The following is a 14,089-nucleotide window of genomic DNA, read 5'->3' as shown; positions in this document are numbered from 1 at the left end:
CAAAAAAATGTGGATAAATAATTTGTTGTGTAATGTTGATTTAATGCAGAAATAAAAAAAATCTATAGTGTACTAACCTATAATGCATTTTAAAATGAAAAAAGAGTCTGACCTCAATAATACCAGAGTACTGACGGAATTTTTGTACATTGAGATTGTGGAAGAAATAAAAAGAAATAATTTAAGTGAAGAATACGAATCACAGAAACTGTGAAGTATTTTATTTTATTATTATTATTATTATTATTTTTCTATGAAAAACGATAAGAGAAGACGGAAAAGTTTGAAAAAAAAGGTTCCGCTCGAGTCATATCCCCACATTCGAAAACATTTTAAAAAATAACGACTTTTAGCAATGAAAATAACCAAAATGGTATTAAAACCCAAAAATAATACTTCCGGGTCTTTAGAAGTAATTTTATTTTTGAAACGCCTCAATTTCTTGTTTAAAAATTTTGCCTTGACCGATATTTTGAGATATATCAGAGACAAAAACTTTGGGCCTCGATATAATTCACACTTGCAGCCCAAAAGCCCATGTCTAAAATGCCACCTCAAATGACGAAAACAACCTTTATTGGCGCCCATTTGAGTACACACCTCATTTACTGAAAAACAATGGCGGGAAACAACAGCGCTTGGGCTCCACTACAGTTCCCCATCGGTAAACCATCAACGCAAAACCCCAACATCACCATCCTCAAAACTCGAAATTTGCAATTTCTAATTCGTTTTTATTTCATCTTACAGGGAATTGCAAGGTTTCAGTAGAAGGAAGTAGTTACAGTTGCTCAGTAACAGGATACAATCTTCAAATCAAAGTTGATAGTGCGGCCAAGATAAAAGTTGCTGGTATAATTTATTAACGCGTTTTTGTTTTATTGGTGTAATCTTTAATCGGTATTATTGTTTATTTTTGAAGATTAGTTTAAAAAATTGATATCTGATGAAAATGGTGAGACTTTATATGCTGGGTTGTGTGACAAGTTTGTAGCTTTGTTGCAGGAAGGTTTGGACGTTTAGTTAATAGTGTATTTCGTTTTAGCATGCAATATATATTTTTGGTTGTTTTGGTTACTTGGGTCTTTGTTTTACTTTCTATACCATTTTGCAGAAACTTAGTAGTTTATCCAGTAGATGGTTTTGGTTCATGTTTCTTTTTTCAATTGATTATTTGTCTTTTTTTTTTGGACTTAGTTGATGGAGAGAGAGATTCGAGTCTGAATGGCTTATCGTTTGTGCTTGTTAATCCAAAAAATATGGATAGCCAAAGAAAATGTTTACTTGAGGTACTATTTCTTTGCTTCCTGCTTCCTAGTGATACCACTTTGGGACTGTATACATGTCATTTGATATTAAATTCTACATGATTTTAAGCTTCTGCACCGGTTGGCTTGCAGGAAGCACTAAAAATTTATCAGAAAGAGCTGCCCACAATGAAATTTGCTGCGAATACTGGAAAGGAATCACATTTTCTAGAGCGATGTGTATCAAGTGGGTAAGAAACTATTTCAGTCCCGACTTTGTTACCCGCATAAACTGATATTTGATACACAAAACATTCTGATGATGTTAGATGTTACATTCTCGGGCAATCTTATTAAATAGCTTCATCTGTAGTTTAATATAATGTTTTCTGTTTCCAACTTGACATATTTTTCTTTACTTGAAATGGTTTTGTGCTCTCACTAACGCAGGAAATATTGCACGCTGCTTTTGAAACTAAGTGCTGGAGGAGTATTCACAGAGGTAAAACCGTTGTTTAGCATTCGTATTGTGGACAGAGCAAGTACTTCTTTGCATTAGTATGTAGCTACTTCATTTTTCTCAATAGTGGTATGCTTCTTGACCCTTGATCCCAGTGCATATATTGGGGGAAAAGGGAGGGGTGGTTTGGATGGGTGCATTATAGATGAGTATCACTTCAATTTTTTAGCATATTGTCATAGTTAAGAACAAATGTCTAAATATAGTACAATCGATGGAATCTATTAGCAAACCAAAACGAGATGTATGAAGAACTCTTGTTGGAGATGGCACATTATCACTTATGACTAACGATGGAATCAACAATAGTGACAGTTATGAATAGCTTTAGAAAGGGAAGAATGAGGCTGGAATGATTTGAATCAAGTTGCCAAGAAATGATTTGAGAGCATACATTGACATTATATACCGTTGATAGGTAAAAAAGGAAATGTTGGCAATCCCAGCATATGCACAAGGCTCATATCCGCATATGATGATAAGTAAAAACACAAGAAATTAAACTTTTTTCCCCCGAAATTGATAACTGTAGTACTACACCATGTATTCCAAGTTTGGTATGTCAACTTGGAATTGGATGCTTGTTGTTTCCAATTGCCTAATGTTTAAACGATTTTCTTGCTTTCAATTGTTCTGTGGAGGATGCTTCTCTACCTCTACTCCATCAGGGTGTGTTGACGAAGAGGGTTTGGCTTCATATGTTCTGCCCATGTATTAAACTATAACGAAAATTAGGTGTAAGATGTCCAACAAGTAGGCCAGAGTCCCCTGACAGTGCCATTTTCCATTAGGTACCACTCAGTTCCTGTTTGCTATGTTGCCCATGTTTTGGTTTTAGTTAGAAGTACTATTATTCATGTGGGAAAAGGCGCCTTGAGATTTAGCGAAACTGACGCTACATGCTACATTTAACCTAGGACTCAGCTCAATTACAGATACACGATGTTTCCTTTATATGTTTCTTTTTGCTCTTAAGTTCACTTATGCTGTTTCCTATTTGCTATATATAGGTGATCGCTGCACTGACATACCAAATAATTCCTGCTGACACTCAATATGCTGAGGTCCCCCTTGCTGCTGTCAATTCAAATTACCAGCATAAGGTTGGTTCTACAATATCTGTCTTATCTTAACTATTTGTACTGTATAGGTGGTGTAAAGAAATTTTGGCAATGTTAATTATTTTATGCAGCCACCTTATGTTATTTAGTTGTTTGACTTATTAGAAATTGGTGAATAATCATATGGTATACAATAAATAAATTTGTTCTGAGGGCAATTCTATTAAGTGAAATTGCTCAACTAGTAAGATTACCCAGTAAGAAAGAATGCACCAACTCTTTTTTTAAGGTGCCAGAATGAGCATGCTTGATCTTTGTTAAGGTAAGCCTCATGGACATCTAATTTTATACTTCAAAGGAATCTGAATTTAAGAAGTTAAATGATGCTCACTAGTTTGTCTCTGTGTGTGGAGTAACAACACTGCAGGATATTTACATTTTCTTCTTGTTCGATCCAGTTTCTTTGAGCAAAGCATGTGTAGAGCAGTAAATTGTTTGTATTACACATCCTCCTATTCAACTGATTGATCAAAACAATTTAATTATATTCAGGGGATTGGCCACCTCTTGTACTCAGAGTTGAGAAAACGACTACAGTGTGTTGGTATTTGCACAATATTTTGTTGGGGAGATGGAGAATCTGAAGAATTTTGGGTTAAACAGGTTAAACTATTTTTTTAAAGATTTTTAGTCCATAAATAGCTTCATATTTTTATTTGTATGCTAATCTGTTTGCGGTCTACATGAGGATAACACAAAGAATACATGGTGTCTACGAGGATAACATGTCACTACATTATGTTGAGTTTAAAATCCCAGTCAATTGTAGCATATACTTCTTGGTGTTGAAGACCTTGATGGCGTAGGTCTTTGGCATGACATGGGTACTTTATTAAAGGAATCTCATGTTTGACAGTGTCTAGGCAATTTTTTATATATTAGTTGATCTCTTATGCCAAATGTAAGTGCGTTTAAATATTTTATTGGTCTTTAATGTTTTTAAATGAATTTGAAATGCAATCCAGGGGTTTGAAACAATAGCAGAAGTTGACGGCAAAGGAAAAGTTCGACGGCTCCCAATTAAAGCTGACATTCGAAAAGCATTATCGTTTCCCGGTGGTTCATCCCTCATGGTTTCTCATCTTAGCGAAAATAACAGCATTGTGTCAAACCCTTCAAATGATCTAGAACCAAATCTCCCAGAATTTGAGGGTACAGTTGATTGTTATGGTACTCCAAACAGTAAACTATCCCAGGACAGGCAGGTACTCAATGAGGTCATTCCCCAGATAGGGGATCCTCGATCTCAATTATTGGTTGAAGATGGTTGCTCTAAAGACAATAAGAAGTGTGATGGTACGCTAATTTCAATGTGATGTTATAGATTCAATAAACTAAAGCTCTTATAAATTCGGATCTGCATTTTGTTTCTGTAATGATATGTTAGTTTCTTCTCTATATGTGACAGGATCTTCACCTAGATGTGGTTCGGTAGAAGATTCCAAAGAATTGGATTCTTTTAATGTGATGGATAGCGACAATTTAGTCACCGAAATAGGAGCAAAAATGGATAGTAGTGGGAAGCATTGTACTTGTTCAGTGCAAAGTGCAAAGAGAAAAACATGGGAAACCTCTTGCTCGTCGATCAAGTCAAAAAAGGTAAAGGGCGGTCATCAAATTGACTATTCCACCTGTTATCTCAATTCCGAACAAGATGAAGGAAAGAACTCTTGTTACAAGGCTTGCTCCATGAGCACTTCTAAAGATAATTACTGTATGGAGGTTGATGGTAGTGATACTTTAAAGAATAGAACATCTAAAGATAAATCCTGTTTGGACGTTGTTCCTAAGGATGCTTTAAAGAATAGTTCTCAAGCAGTGCAAACTGCAGACAGTCGACTGGTTTGTGTTGCTGAAAATGAAGTTCACAATCAAGAGAAAATTCTGCCAGAAGTACAATGTCATAGAATCACATTGATGGATATTGCCAACGATGAGAAGAAATCGTTTCTCACAAAGGTGAGTCCTGTTATTTGTTATATGATGCTGAACATGTATGGATTCTACTATGAATGCACATTCTTCCATCTTCAACTGTTCAAGAAATCCAACTTATTTATGTACTACATTGGACAAATTACGTTTGTGATATATTCAGTGCAACTCATACTAGGATGCTTTTGGAGATAAGAAATTAGCAGACTTTTGTGCTTTTGTGGTAAAAGCAACAACCACATTGCCTTGTCGGGTTATTTGGCTGAACATATCTTGTTAGACCAAATTCAAGATCCTAGAATCTAGATCCTTATTTAAGTCTCATTTTGGTTCCTTCCAAGTTCCAACATATTGATTGCATGTCACAAGTTTTATTACTTAATATTATATGAACCAAATCAGCTTTGTCCTTGTCATAGCTTATTTTAGTAGTTAACTTATTGTGGGATCTCGTAAAGTAAAGTGGTTGACAGTTGCATGCTTCAATGCATAAATTCTGATATAAAAACTTTTGATTGAGTACTGTAGGAGCTGGTATAAATTGTATATTATTTGTAGATTAGATTTTTTTATTAGTTGAATCTCTTAAGCAACCATTGTTCGTTATAAATTGGAATTTAGTTTCCATGTATATATATCTAGATTTGTGTTCTTTCTGACCACTGGATTTCAATTGATAATGACACCAGATAATTGGAAATCTTGGTGGTGCTATAACCTCGGATGGTAGTGTCAGCACACATGTTATTACAGGGAAAGCAAGAATGACTCGTAATTTCTGTGTTGCTCTCTGTTCTGGGTTAGTCTATTTAACTGTCTTTAGCTATCGTTATTATTAAGAAAAAGTGGTGAACTGCTACACCCATAAAAAGATGTAACTGACTTCATATTTCTTCTGTTTCAAACTGCATTGTAATTGAGGCTTAATATAATCACGTCTTAACCCAATTATAACTTATTTTCAACTACATACATCTGTACTTTTGGTTTCTGAGAAGGTGCTTGGTCTTCCTGACGTCCTTGCTAATCCCTTTTTTTTTTAAGAAAAAAGACATTGTTGAAAGTTTATCACCGTTAAACATGATTCACCACAATCGGACAAAATATCTTCTATCTGTGTTAAAAGTAGGACATCTTGTATGGGAGGTGTGCTATAGAATAATATTCTGCATTTCTAGTCACTATAATTAGAATACAATCATGTAATGAAGAACGCATTATGAGAATGTACAGAACGCGTCCTTAATATGCGGAATATGGCTGTTTTCACCAGTGGCAGGGACTAACACACTTTCATTTGAATTTTTCACCAATTTATGCAGAGCTTGGGTAGTCTCAACTAACTGGTTAAAAGAGAGTTCCAGGGAAAGAATATTTCTTGGTGAGTGAAGGCAACTATATTACACAATGTTTAGCAAGTTTCTTGTGAATATTTCTGATCTTTCCTCTGGTTGCAGATGAATTACCTTTTATTTTGCAAGATGAAGATTATGTATCGAAATACAGATTAGAACTGAAAGATGCTGTTCTTAGAGCAAAAGCCTGTCCCCGAGCTTTGCTAAAAGGTTATGACATTCGCCTTGCTAAGCATGTCCAACCGTCAGTCAACACCCTTTCTGATATTGTCAAGGCTGCTGGTGGAAATGTAAGTTAAAAGATTTCCTTTATGTTCTGAAAGTTTGTTGAGTCCTTCGGGTATAGGGCATTTGGGTTTTGTCAAGCATATTTTCCCCATCGAAAACTTTTATATATAAAATCAGAAAGTCAAATGTTTGCGTGTGATTACCTTTTTTTCACACCATTTAAGAAAGAATTAGTGAGTAATTTACATTTGCCCGTATGTATGGATGCCCCATATAGTATGTGCATGCATGCCCAGTGCAAGGAAGTGCTAGATTTAAGGATATATATGACCTTATATCTCGCCTTTCGAATTGTCAATTTGTCATAACGTGTTATTGTGGTGCCATTCTTGGTTTCTAATCTTTAACGCCTGATTCTTTTGGAGTTTATACATCAGTGATTGTTTATGACATTATATCCTTAAATTTTGGTGTTGTAGACATTTTAAATTACCTTGCTAGGACAGACCATCTTCCCATGATATGATGTCAGATATCCATCATTTTTTGCTTTTTTCATTTTTGTTTTTATTTTTTTTTATCTGAAAGGAAGTGAGGAGTGTTTATTGACTTCATATGCATGTATGCCACTCAAGTACTGAGTCTCCCCTGTTTGGGAAAATGGGAAGTTCCAAGGTGCCAAAATATAATAGAAAATGTTATTACCAAAATATTCACTGTCACTCCTCAATTTCACTCTTGTCAAAATTATCAATTTGATTAGCTCTAGTGAAACATAATCACTGAAAGAATGGTTACTGTTTATATTTCTCTGCACAGAGCAGCGATTAATGTAGCTTAACTGCTGCTTGTTTGTAGGTTATCCGAACACTAGGGCAAAATGCGTGAACCATTGAGAACAATCTTTGTTGCATGTGAAGAGGACATGGAGGAGGCAATGTTAGCAGCAAAAAAAGGGATATGGACTTTTAGTAGTGATTGGTTTATGAGCTGTATCATGAGACAAGAGCTTGATATGCAGGCTCCTCAGTTCACAGAGTCCCTCTAGGCCATTCGTCCTTATTTAATAAGTGAAGAACTATTATTTTGGCTAGCCACTATTACAAGGCTTCTATTTATCATCTTTTTGCCAGTTGAATCTCATGGTTAGGCAGTAGTTTGTTTTCAAGCCTTGTAACCGATGCTTTCCTTTGGATGTTATCATTGTAAATTTGTATGGATTATGAAAGCTAATATACTTTTGTAAATGATGAAGAAAATGGAACAGAAGTTCACTGGACAGAAGCAACTTACGTGGCGTCACAATATTTTGAAACTTTATCAGCATGTTTTTCAGAGAATGTTAATGTTTTGTAGTTTTGTACTAATGAAATAAGAATGTTAGTGTTGACGTTATTGTTACTGTTAATGCATTTACGTGGTGTGCTTTTGTTGGGGCGCTTTGATGACTATGTATAGTTGTATACTGTAGATTAGTGATCAGTTTGATAGTTATTAAGTTTTAAGCTTCAGAAAATTGACATTTGGGTATGGCTCGCTCGAGGCCTTGAGCTGCACCCTAAAAACTATGAAGGATTAAGGTGTTAAGGATACACACATACACATAAACAAAAGAGATTCTTACTTCCTCGAGAAGAATAGAAACGGGTATTTGAAAATGAGGAACGGTGTCAGTTGCTCAAAATGGCGCCTTATAATTTCTCTTTTCAAACTTCTTGTTTACAAACATCTCGTATGTCAAATAGTTATGAATTTGCCATCACCTTTCCTCAAGAGTCAAGACCCACACGCCTCCAAAACACAAAGCTGATCAAGACCTGTTCATAGTACTCCTGATGACTTCAAAACACATACACCATGGATATTTACAGCAGCTTGATCACTATCAGCTCCCTGTGCAGCTCTGCCACTCTTTTGCCCAGAGCCAGATGTACTAGCGGCACGTATCTTAAAGAGGGAGAGAAGTAGACAAGATGATATTGGCTTCAAAATATTTGAGAGGGACAACGGAAGACAGACAGAGAGGGTTTATGTGTGGTTTTAAGTAGGGCTGTCAACGGGCCGGACCTGAACAGGACACACCTAGGTCCAGGCCCGACCAAAATCATATTTGATATTTTGAGTCCTAGTCCGGCCTAAGTCCTATTGGGCAAGTTTGGATTTGGGCCAAGCCTAAGCCTAGGTCCGTTAGCAATACATGGGAATTGTTATTTTTGTCTAAAATTTAATCAAATTTGTAAATGACAAAAATGGAACCCACCACTCAAATTTGTAAATGACAATAATGGAACCCACAACTCTTGTGTGGCAGGCACAATACTAACTAATATGGCTTCCAATTTTTTATATCAACTTTCAGTAAATATAATAGATATATTAATCGAGTGAGCGGAACGAATGATCTTAGCAAAATGGGAATATGCAGACAAAAACTAAGTTGGTTAGTTTCTGTCTGTCTGTCTTCAACTTCTCTCTTATTTTTTCTTCGCCCCCAATACCCTTTCTCCTTCACCCAACTCTCTCTCTCCCCGCATCTCCGCTCAGTCCCCACTGCCATGCAGTATATTAGTAATATTAAATATAAAACACATAAACTATTATAGATTTCGGACCGGGCCATCGGATCGGATATAGGTATGTCCAGACCTAGCCCAATAATCTTATCGGGCTAAATTTAAAGTCTAAGTCCTTATCTTATCGGTTTGGATTCAATCGGGCTTTGGGCTTGTCCCGGCCAATTGACAGCCCTACTTTTAAGGCTGACCTCAAAATTTCAGCTTCCGAAACGCATATTTCGACACACAGGCGGCCAAAATATCGAGATTGATGACGTATTTGTGTAGATAAGTTTTTATGGTCCGAAAAACACCTGATAAGTCTCAAGTCTTATCAACAGACAGTAGGAAAAAAGCTTCAGAGAAAGCAGGGGAGAGCTGTTTTTTGAATAATGGCAACGGTAAAGATGGAGTCTTTAATAGTGGGAAGAACTGGTTATGCCCCATTTCTAACAAAACAGAGTCTTTTAATAAGAAATAGCCATTTCAAGTGTGTGTCTGTTTCTTCTGCTGCTTCAGTAGTAGTTCGAGCTTCTTCTTCTTCTTCTTCTTCTCAGTCCATGGAAGCTGATAACAACAAGTTGTGCAAAGAATTGGGTTTGTCTCTTTTTCTTTCTTATTTCACTCACTAGCTTTATACTTTTAACTTATATCAGCTATTCTTCATGTGTGGTGTAAAACTGTGTTTATGGTTCATTAAAGTGAGTATGTAGCTAGTCTTAGAAATTTGTATAACTCACTAATGGGAAATATATATTCTAACGATATACTTATTGCAAAAACTGAAAGCCAATCAAAAGTAGTGAGATTGGAAAAGTGAAGTAGTTCCACTATGTGGTTATTTGGAGTACTTTGGACTAGTATACTGTGTGGCGGTGAAGAACAAATGCACTACTCGTTACTGACGAGTGACGAGGAAGAGAAGTAGGCGAGATGATAATGTACGACAACGAGTTTTTATAATTTATGTATGTTGTCTTAGATTGGTGTGTTGCATTTTAGCACTGGTAACCTGAGAAAGAGGAATAAAGTCATTGGTAATTTTTGAATATCTGTTAATTTTTGAGGAATTTGGAGATTTAGTAGATGTTATATTCTGTATGTGGTCCTGGAAATGAAAGCTGATTTGTTGTTGTTTGGGTCATTAGGTTTGTTTTCATTAAAAAAGAAGATTGATGACGTGGTTTTGCGTGCTGAGATGTTTGGACCTCAAGCTCTGGAATTAGAAGAATCAAGACAAATCAAGCAGGAAGAAATGCTTCATCATTATAATCTGTGGGACGATGTAACTAAATCAAGTGAGATGCTTACGCATTTGGCTGATACTACTAAAGTAGTCGACAATCTCAAAGACCTCAGATATAAGGTGCTGTGATACACAGAGTAACATCATGTGAGCACTTCATTTGACGTTTATCTTGCAACATTTTATGTGAAATCTCTTTGGGATTTTCTGTTCATATCTTAGATCGCAGTCTATTCTTTGCTTGCTACACTTGCCTGTATTGTTTTGTTTGTTCATAGTCCCCTATTACTATGTGCAGGCTGAAGAAGCAAAACTTATTACGCAACTAGCGGACATGGATGCCATCAACTACAGACTTTTTAAGCAAGCGTATACTGCATCTGTAGATGTAAGCAAATTACTCGACCATTATGAGCTGTCCAAGCTTCTTAGTGGGCCATATGATGCAGATGGTGCTTGCATTACTATTAGGGCTGGATCTGAAGGCATCTGCTCAGAGGTTAGAGAACTATGTCTTACTCTATCACTCATATTTTTTAGGAAGATTTGGTTTCTTATTGCTAAGAATGTACTTCAAGGTAGACTTTGATTCCAGATGAAAAGCTTTGCTGAACCTGATCCGAGATTTGATTTATATGGATCCCCTCCTATACTGTTCCTATAATCTATATTTGATTCATCTATTTTGCCTCCTCAGTCCTGTTAGTTAGTTAGTTAGTACTTCTTTGGTGAAACACACACTAAATTCTTTGAAATTCTTACCGCCTATTGAATGTCACATGTCAGTAGAGATCAAAGTAATACGCAGCTGCATCCCTCTCCTTTAAATGCATAACCTTTACATGCATAATCTGTTATGACCAGCATTTTCCGACCTTCAAGTTTATGCTTTTGAACTTTAAAATTGCTCCTTAATGTGTGTTCATGCTCGTAGGAATCCTCATAAATACCAATTTTGGAAACACTAAGACTCGGGAAATTCAATTTATTTGGTTAACTAAGTCTGGTTCAAGAACTGTTCATTTCATTTGGAGGAAATATTTCAAGCATGTCTTTGCTCCGTAATTTAGTTCATGGTTTCTTGAGAACAAACAAATACTACTCTTTACTGCAGAAAATCCACTTGAATTTTTATCATCTGAAGCCAGCCCATATTGTATGAACTGTATCATTAACCTAGTTGGAGTTTGATATTGTTCCATTCACAAAATTTTCATTTGTTAAGTCGACAGTGTTGTACACTCCCTTATACGTACTATTCTGATATGCTGCCGATTCCAGGTATGGGCTGAAAGAATTTTAAGCATGTACCTTAAATGGGCTGAAAAGCAAGGTTACAAAGGAAGGCTTGTTGAGACATATCCTTCTGAAAATGGTGGTGTCAAGTCAGCAACTATTGATTTTGAATTGGAATATGCTTATGGTTATCTCTCTGGAGAAAGGGGTGCACACCGCAAGATCAAAAGATCAAGTGATGAATCCATTCTCCTTGAGGTGCGTATGGCAGTTCTTGTCATTCTCACAACAAAGTGATCACAATTGATAATATTGAACTTGTAATGTTGAATTTGCACCTGAAATAGTTAATATTTTGTTTTTAACATCAAGATAATTCTTGCTGAGAGTGATAGAACCTTGCAGGATAGAGTGGCATTTGTGGACGTTATTCCTCTGTTCCTTCAAAAAGATTCTGATCTGCAAATAGATGAGGAGGATTTGGTGATTTCATCCTCTTTGCAAGATGATGATCAATCTGTTTGCCAAAGTGAACCTGCAATCAGCATTCGACATATTCCTACTGGCATCAGTGTCGAATCCTCAGGTATTAGACCGCCTTGTTGAACTTATAATCTAGAATGACTGTTGATTTCACATTTAAACTTTTCAAGGTGTAATGCTAGTTAAAACTTGTGGACTCTACTAAGAAGATTGGGGAGACCAATACAAGTAAGAGAAGATTGAGGCATTGAGCATAAAATTATGAAAATCAGTGGTAATGTGGAGAAAATACTCCCACCGTGTTTTCTCAACTATGTTACAATCTGAACATTGAAATCTTCTCAATCTTTGCTTCTTGGACCACTTCAACTACTGTACATCCATCAGTGTGGTTATTTGACTGAAAATTATTTTTTCTGCAATGACATGTTCAAATACTTTATCTTAAGTACTGCACATATGACTATGGGGAGTGCCCTTTCTTGATTGTTTCAAGAGGCATCTCCGGCCTGCTGACAACTTTTTCCTCATTTCAGTAATCTTTTTTCCTCACCATGAAAAAAATAAGAATACATGTAACATACATTGTGTGCAGGTGAAAGGAGCCGCTTTGCAAATAAGACCAAAGCCATTAACCGTTTGAAAGCCAAACTGCTTGTGATTGCAAAGGAGCAAGGTGTGTCTCATGTAAAGAACATCAAGATAAATGCTATTGTTGATGTTTCACGGCAGGAGTCCCGGAAGTACATTTTTCACCCTCACAAGTTAGTTCAAGATGTAAAAACTGGCATCCAGCTACCTGACTTGAATTCTGTTATGGATGGTAACATTGAACCTCTTATTGGAGCTCATATCAGTTCTAGACTGGCAACTGGCAGAGTCTGAGAAGCCAGCTGGTACTTTTTAATTCCAGATTTATAACATTGATTTCGGCTCTCGTTGTGAATGTGTTTAAAATGTCAGATCACCACCCATGGGACAGTACTCCATTAGCTATTTGAAACTCATATTATTAGTGATCCTCTCAGGTTTATTTTGTAAGTTACATTATAATCATATATGGAAAAGTTTCACTTTCATAGTGTTATTGAATGAAGTACTCTTGTTTTCTCACTGATACTGGGGCGAAATCTCTGGCATAATAACCCAAAGGTTTTACAAACTTTGTTATTTGGCACCTGCGACCAAGTGAGTAAGGTAACTTGACTAATAGGACGTTTACGGATTTTGGATTGCGGACTTTGGATTAAAGAATTAAACCCTAAATTACCGTTTTATTAGGGGTGGCATAGAAACACGAGTAATTTAAGACACCTATTAGGATAGATATATGTATAATAATACTTGTTTTCTAATAAAATATTAAAAAAATTAAAAAATATAAATAAAAAGTTTATGCTATACACTTAGGAATATTGGTATTGTTTTTTATTCTGTGATGATAATAATATTCTAGAAGTTTCACGTTAACTCTTATATTAGAATAGTTTTTAGAAACTTAAGTTAATATGTTTTTTTTTTTTTTTTGATTGGCAAGCGAGGTTGTTAACGGGGACCCCTACCCCTATAATTAATCATAAACAAAATTGTGTTTACAATCACTTCCTCACATACTCTCTTCCTATAGCATCATCATGTGCTATTTTGATTACATTTTCTGCTAATGTGCTAATTACAATTTCATGATAACTAACATTTGGACAATTTGCCGCTATTGCATCTGCTAACATGTTTGTTTCCCTGTAGATATGTTCTATAACGAAATATTCCACTCCTGCTAGCATATCATGGATATTCTTTATCGCCTTCTCTCTCCATGGGTATTTCTCGGTCTTTATAAATGCAACCACATTTTCTCGAATCCGTTTGGGCTTCTATTCTTCCTATATTCGGCCCATAGCTAACCTGATTCCATGTTCTAATCCTTGTAATTCCACCAAAGCTATATTATGGAATTCGATACACCATCTTGGCCGCCACCACTCACGCCCTCTTCATCTCAGACATTGCTCCCCATTGTCCTCTCAATCCTTTCACACTTCCATCTGTGTTTAAGGTGTAATTCCCTGCCACCGCCTTCTTCCATTTGCATTTCAAGCTTGTATGCTCCACCACCTCTACCTGCCTGTTCCAGTCCTCTTCAAGCTTCTGCCTCTCGGGTCC

At 36.2% G+C, this 14,089-nt stretch overlaps 2 protein-coding genes across 2 annotated transcripts; both read left to right on the top strand.

Annotated features, from left to right (window-relative positions):
- The first annotated feature begins 541 nt into the window (after positions 1-541).
- LOC147484277 (N-acetyltransferase) lies at positions 542-7,801 on the top strand. The gene is made up of 13 exons (XM_086580840.1): positions 542-664; positions 751-852; positions 1,198-1,289; positions 1,401-1,498; positions 1,698-1,749; positions 2,778-2,870; positions 3,381-3,491; positions 3,854-4,184; positions 4,297-4,847; positions 5,513-5,622; positions 6,146-6,204; positions 6,281-6,468; positions 7,265-7,801. Exons 1-13 carry the CDS (start codon positions 619-621, stop codon positions 7,292-7,294), a joined length of 1,863 nt encoding a protein of 620 aa, XP_086436966.1. The 5' UTR covers positions 542-618; the 3' UTR covers positions 7,295-7,801.
- Positions 7,802-9,298: 1,497 nt separating this feature from the next.
- On the top strand, positions 9,299-13,022 carry PRFB3 (peptide chain release factor). The gene is made up of 6 exons (XM_086580912.1): positions 9,299-9,558; positions 10,110-10,327; positions 10,506-10,706; positions 11,489-11,701; positions 11,849-12,029; positions 12,522-13,022. The coding sequence occupies exons 1-6, from the start codon at positions 9,354-9,356 to the stop codon at positions 12,809-12,811; spliced, it is 1,308 nt and encodes a 435-aa protein (XP_086437038.1). The 5' UTR covers positions 9,299-9,353; the 3' UTR covers positions 12,812-13,022.
- The last annotated feature ends 1,067 nt before the right edge of the window (positions 13,023-14,089 follow it).

This window comes from Coptis chinensis, chromosome 8 (assembly GCF_015680905.1).
Source record: "Coptis chinensis isolate HL-2020 chromosome 8, ASM1568090v1, whole genome shotgun sequence".
Classification (NCBI taxonomy): domain Eukaryota; kingdom Viridiplantae; phylum Streptophyta; class Magnoliopsida; order Ranunculales; family Ranunculaceae; genus Coptis; species Coptis chinensis.
Note: the sequence above shows the minus strand (reverse complement) of the source record. Positions and strands in the feature narration are given on the sequence as shown.

What these genes read in the sequence shown, in the direction of transcription:
- PRFB3 (XM_086580912.1), top strand. Translation starts at nt 9,354, where the DNA reads ATGGCAACGGTAAAGATGGAGTCTTTAATAGTGGGAAGAACTGGTTAT. An exon ending in TCAAAGACCTCAGATATAAG is followed by an intron (nt 10,328 to 10,505) that starts GTGCTGTGATAC and finishes TACTATGTGCAG; the next exon opens with GCTGAAGAAGCAAAACTTAT. An exon ending in ATGAATCCATTCTCCTTGAG is followed by an intron (nt 11,702 to 11,848) that starts GTGCGTATGGCA and finishes AGAACCTTGCAG; the next exon opens with GATAGAGTGGCATTTGTGGA.
- LOC147484277 (XM_086580840.1), top strand. Translation starts at nt 619, where the DNA reads ATGGCGGGAAACAACAGCGCTTGGGCTCCACTACAGTTCCCCATCG. An exon ending in AGAAATCGTTTCTCACAAAG is followed by an intron (nt 4,848 to 5,512) that starts GTGAGTCCTGTT and finishes TAATGACACCAG; the next exon opens with ATAATTGGAAATCTTGGTGG. An exon ending in CAGGGAAAGAATATTTCTTG is followed by an intron (nt 6,205 to 6,280) that starts GTGAGTGAAGGC and finishes CTCTGGTTGCAG; the next exon opens with ATGAATTACCTTTTATTTTG.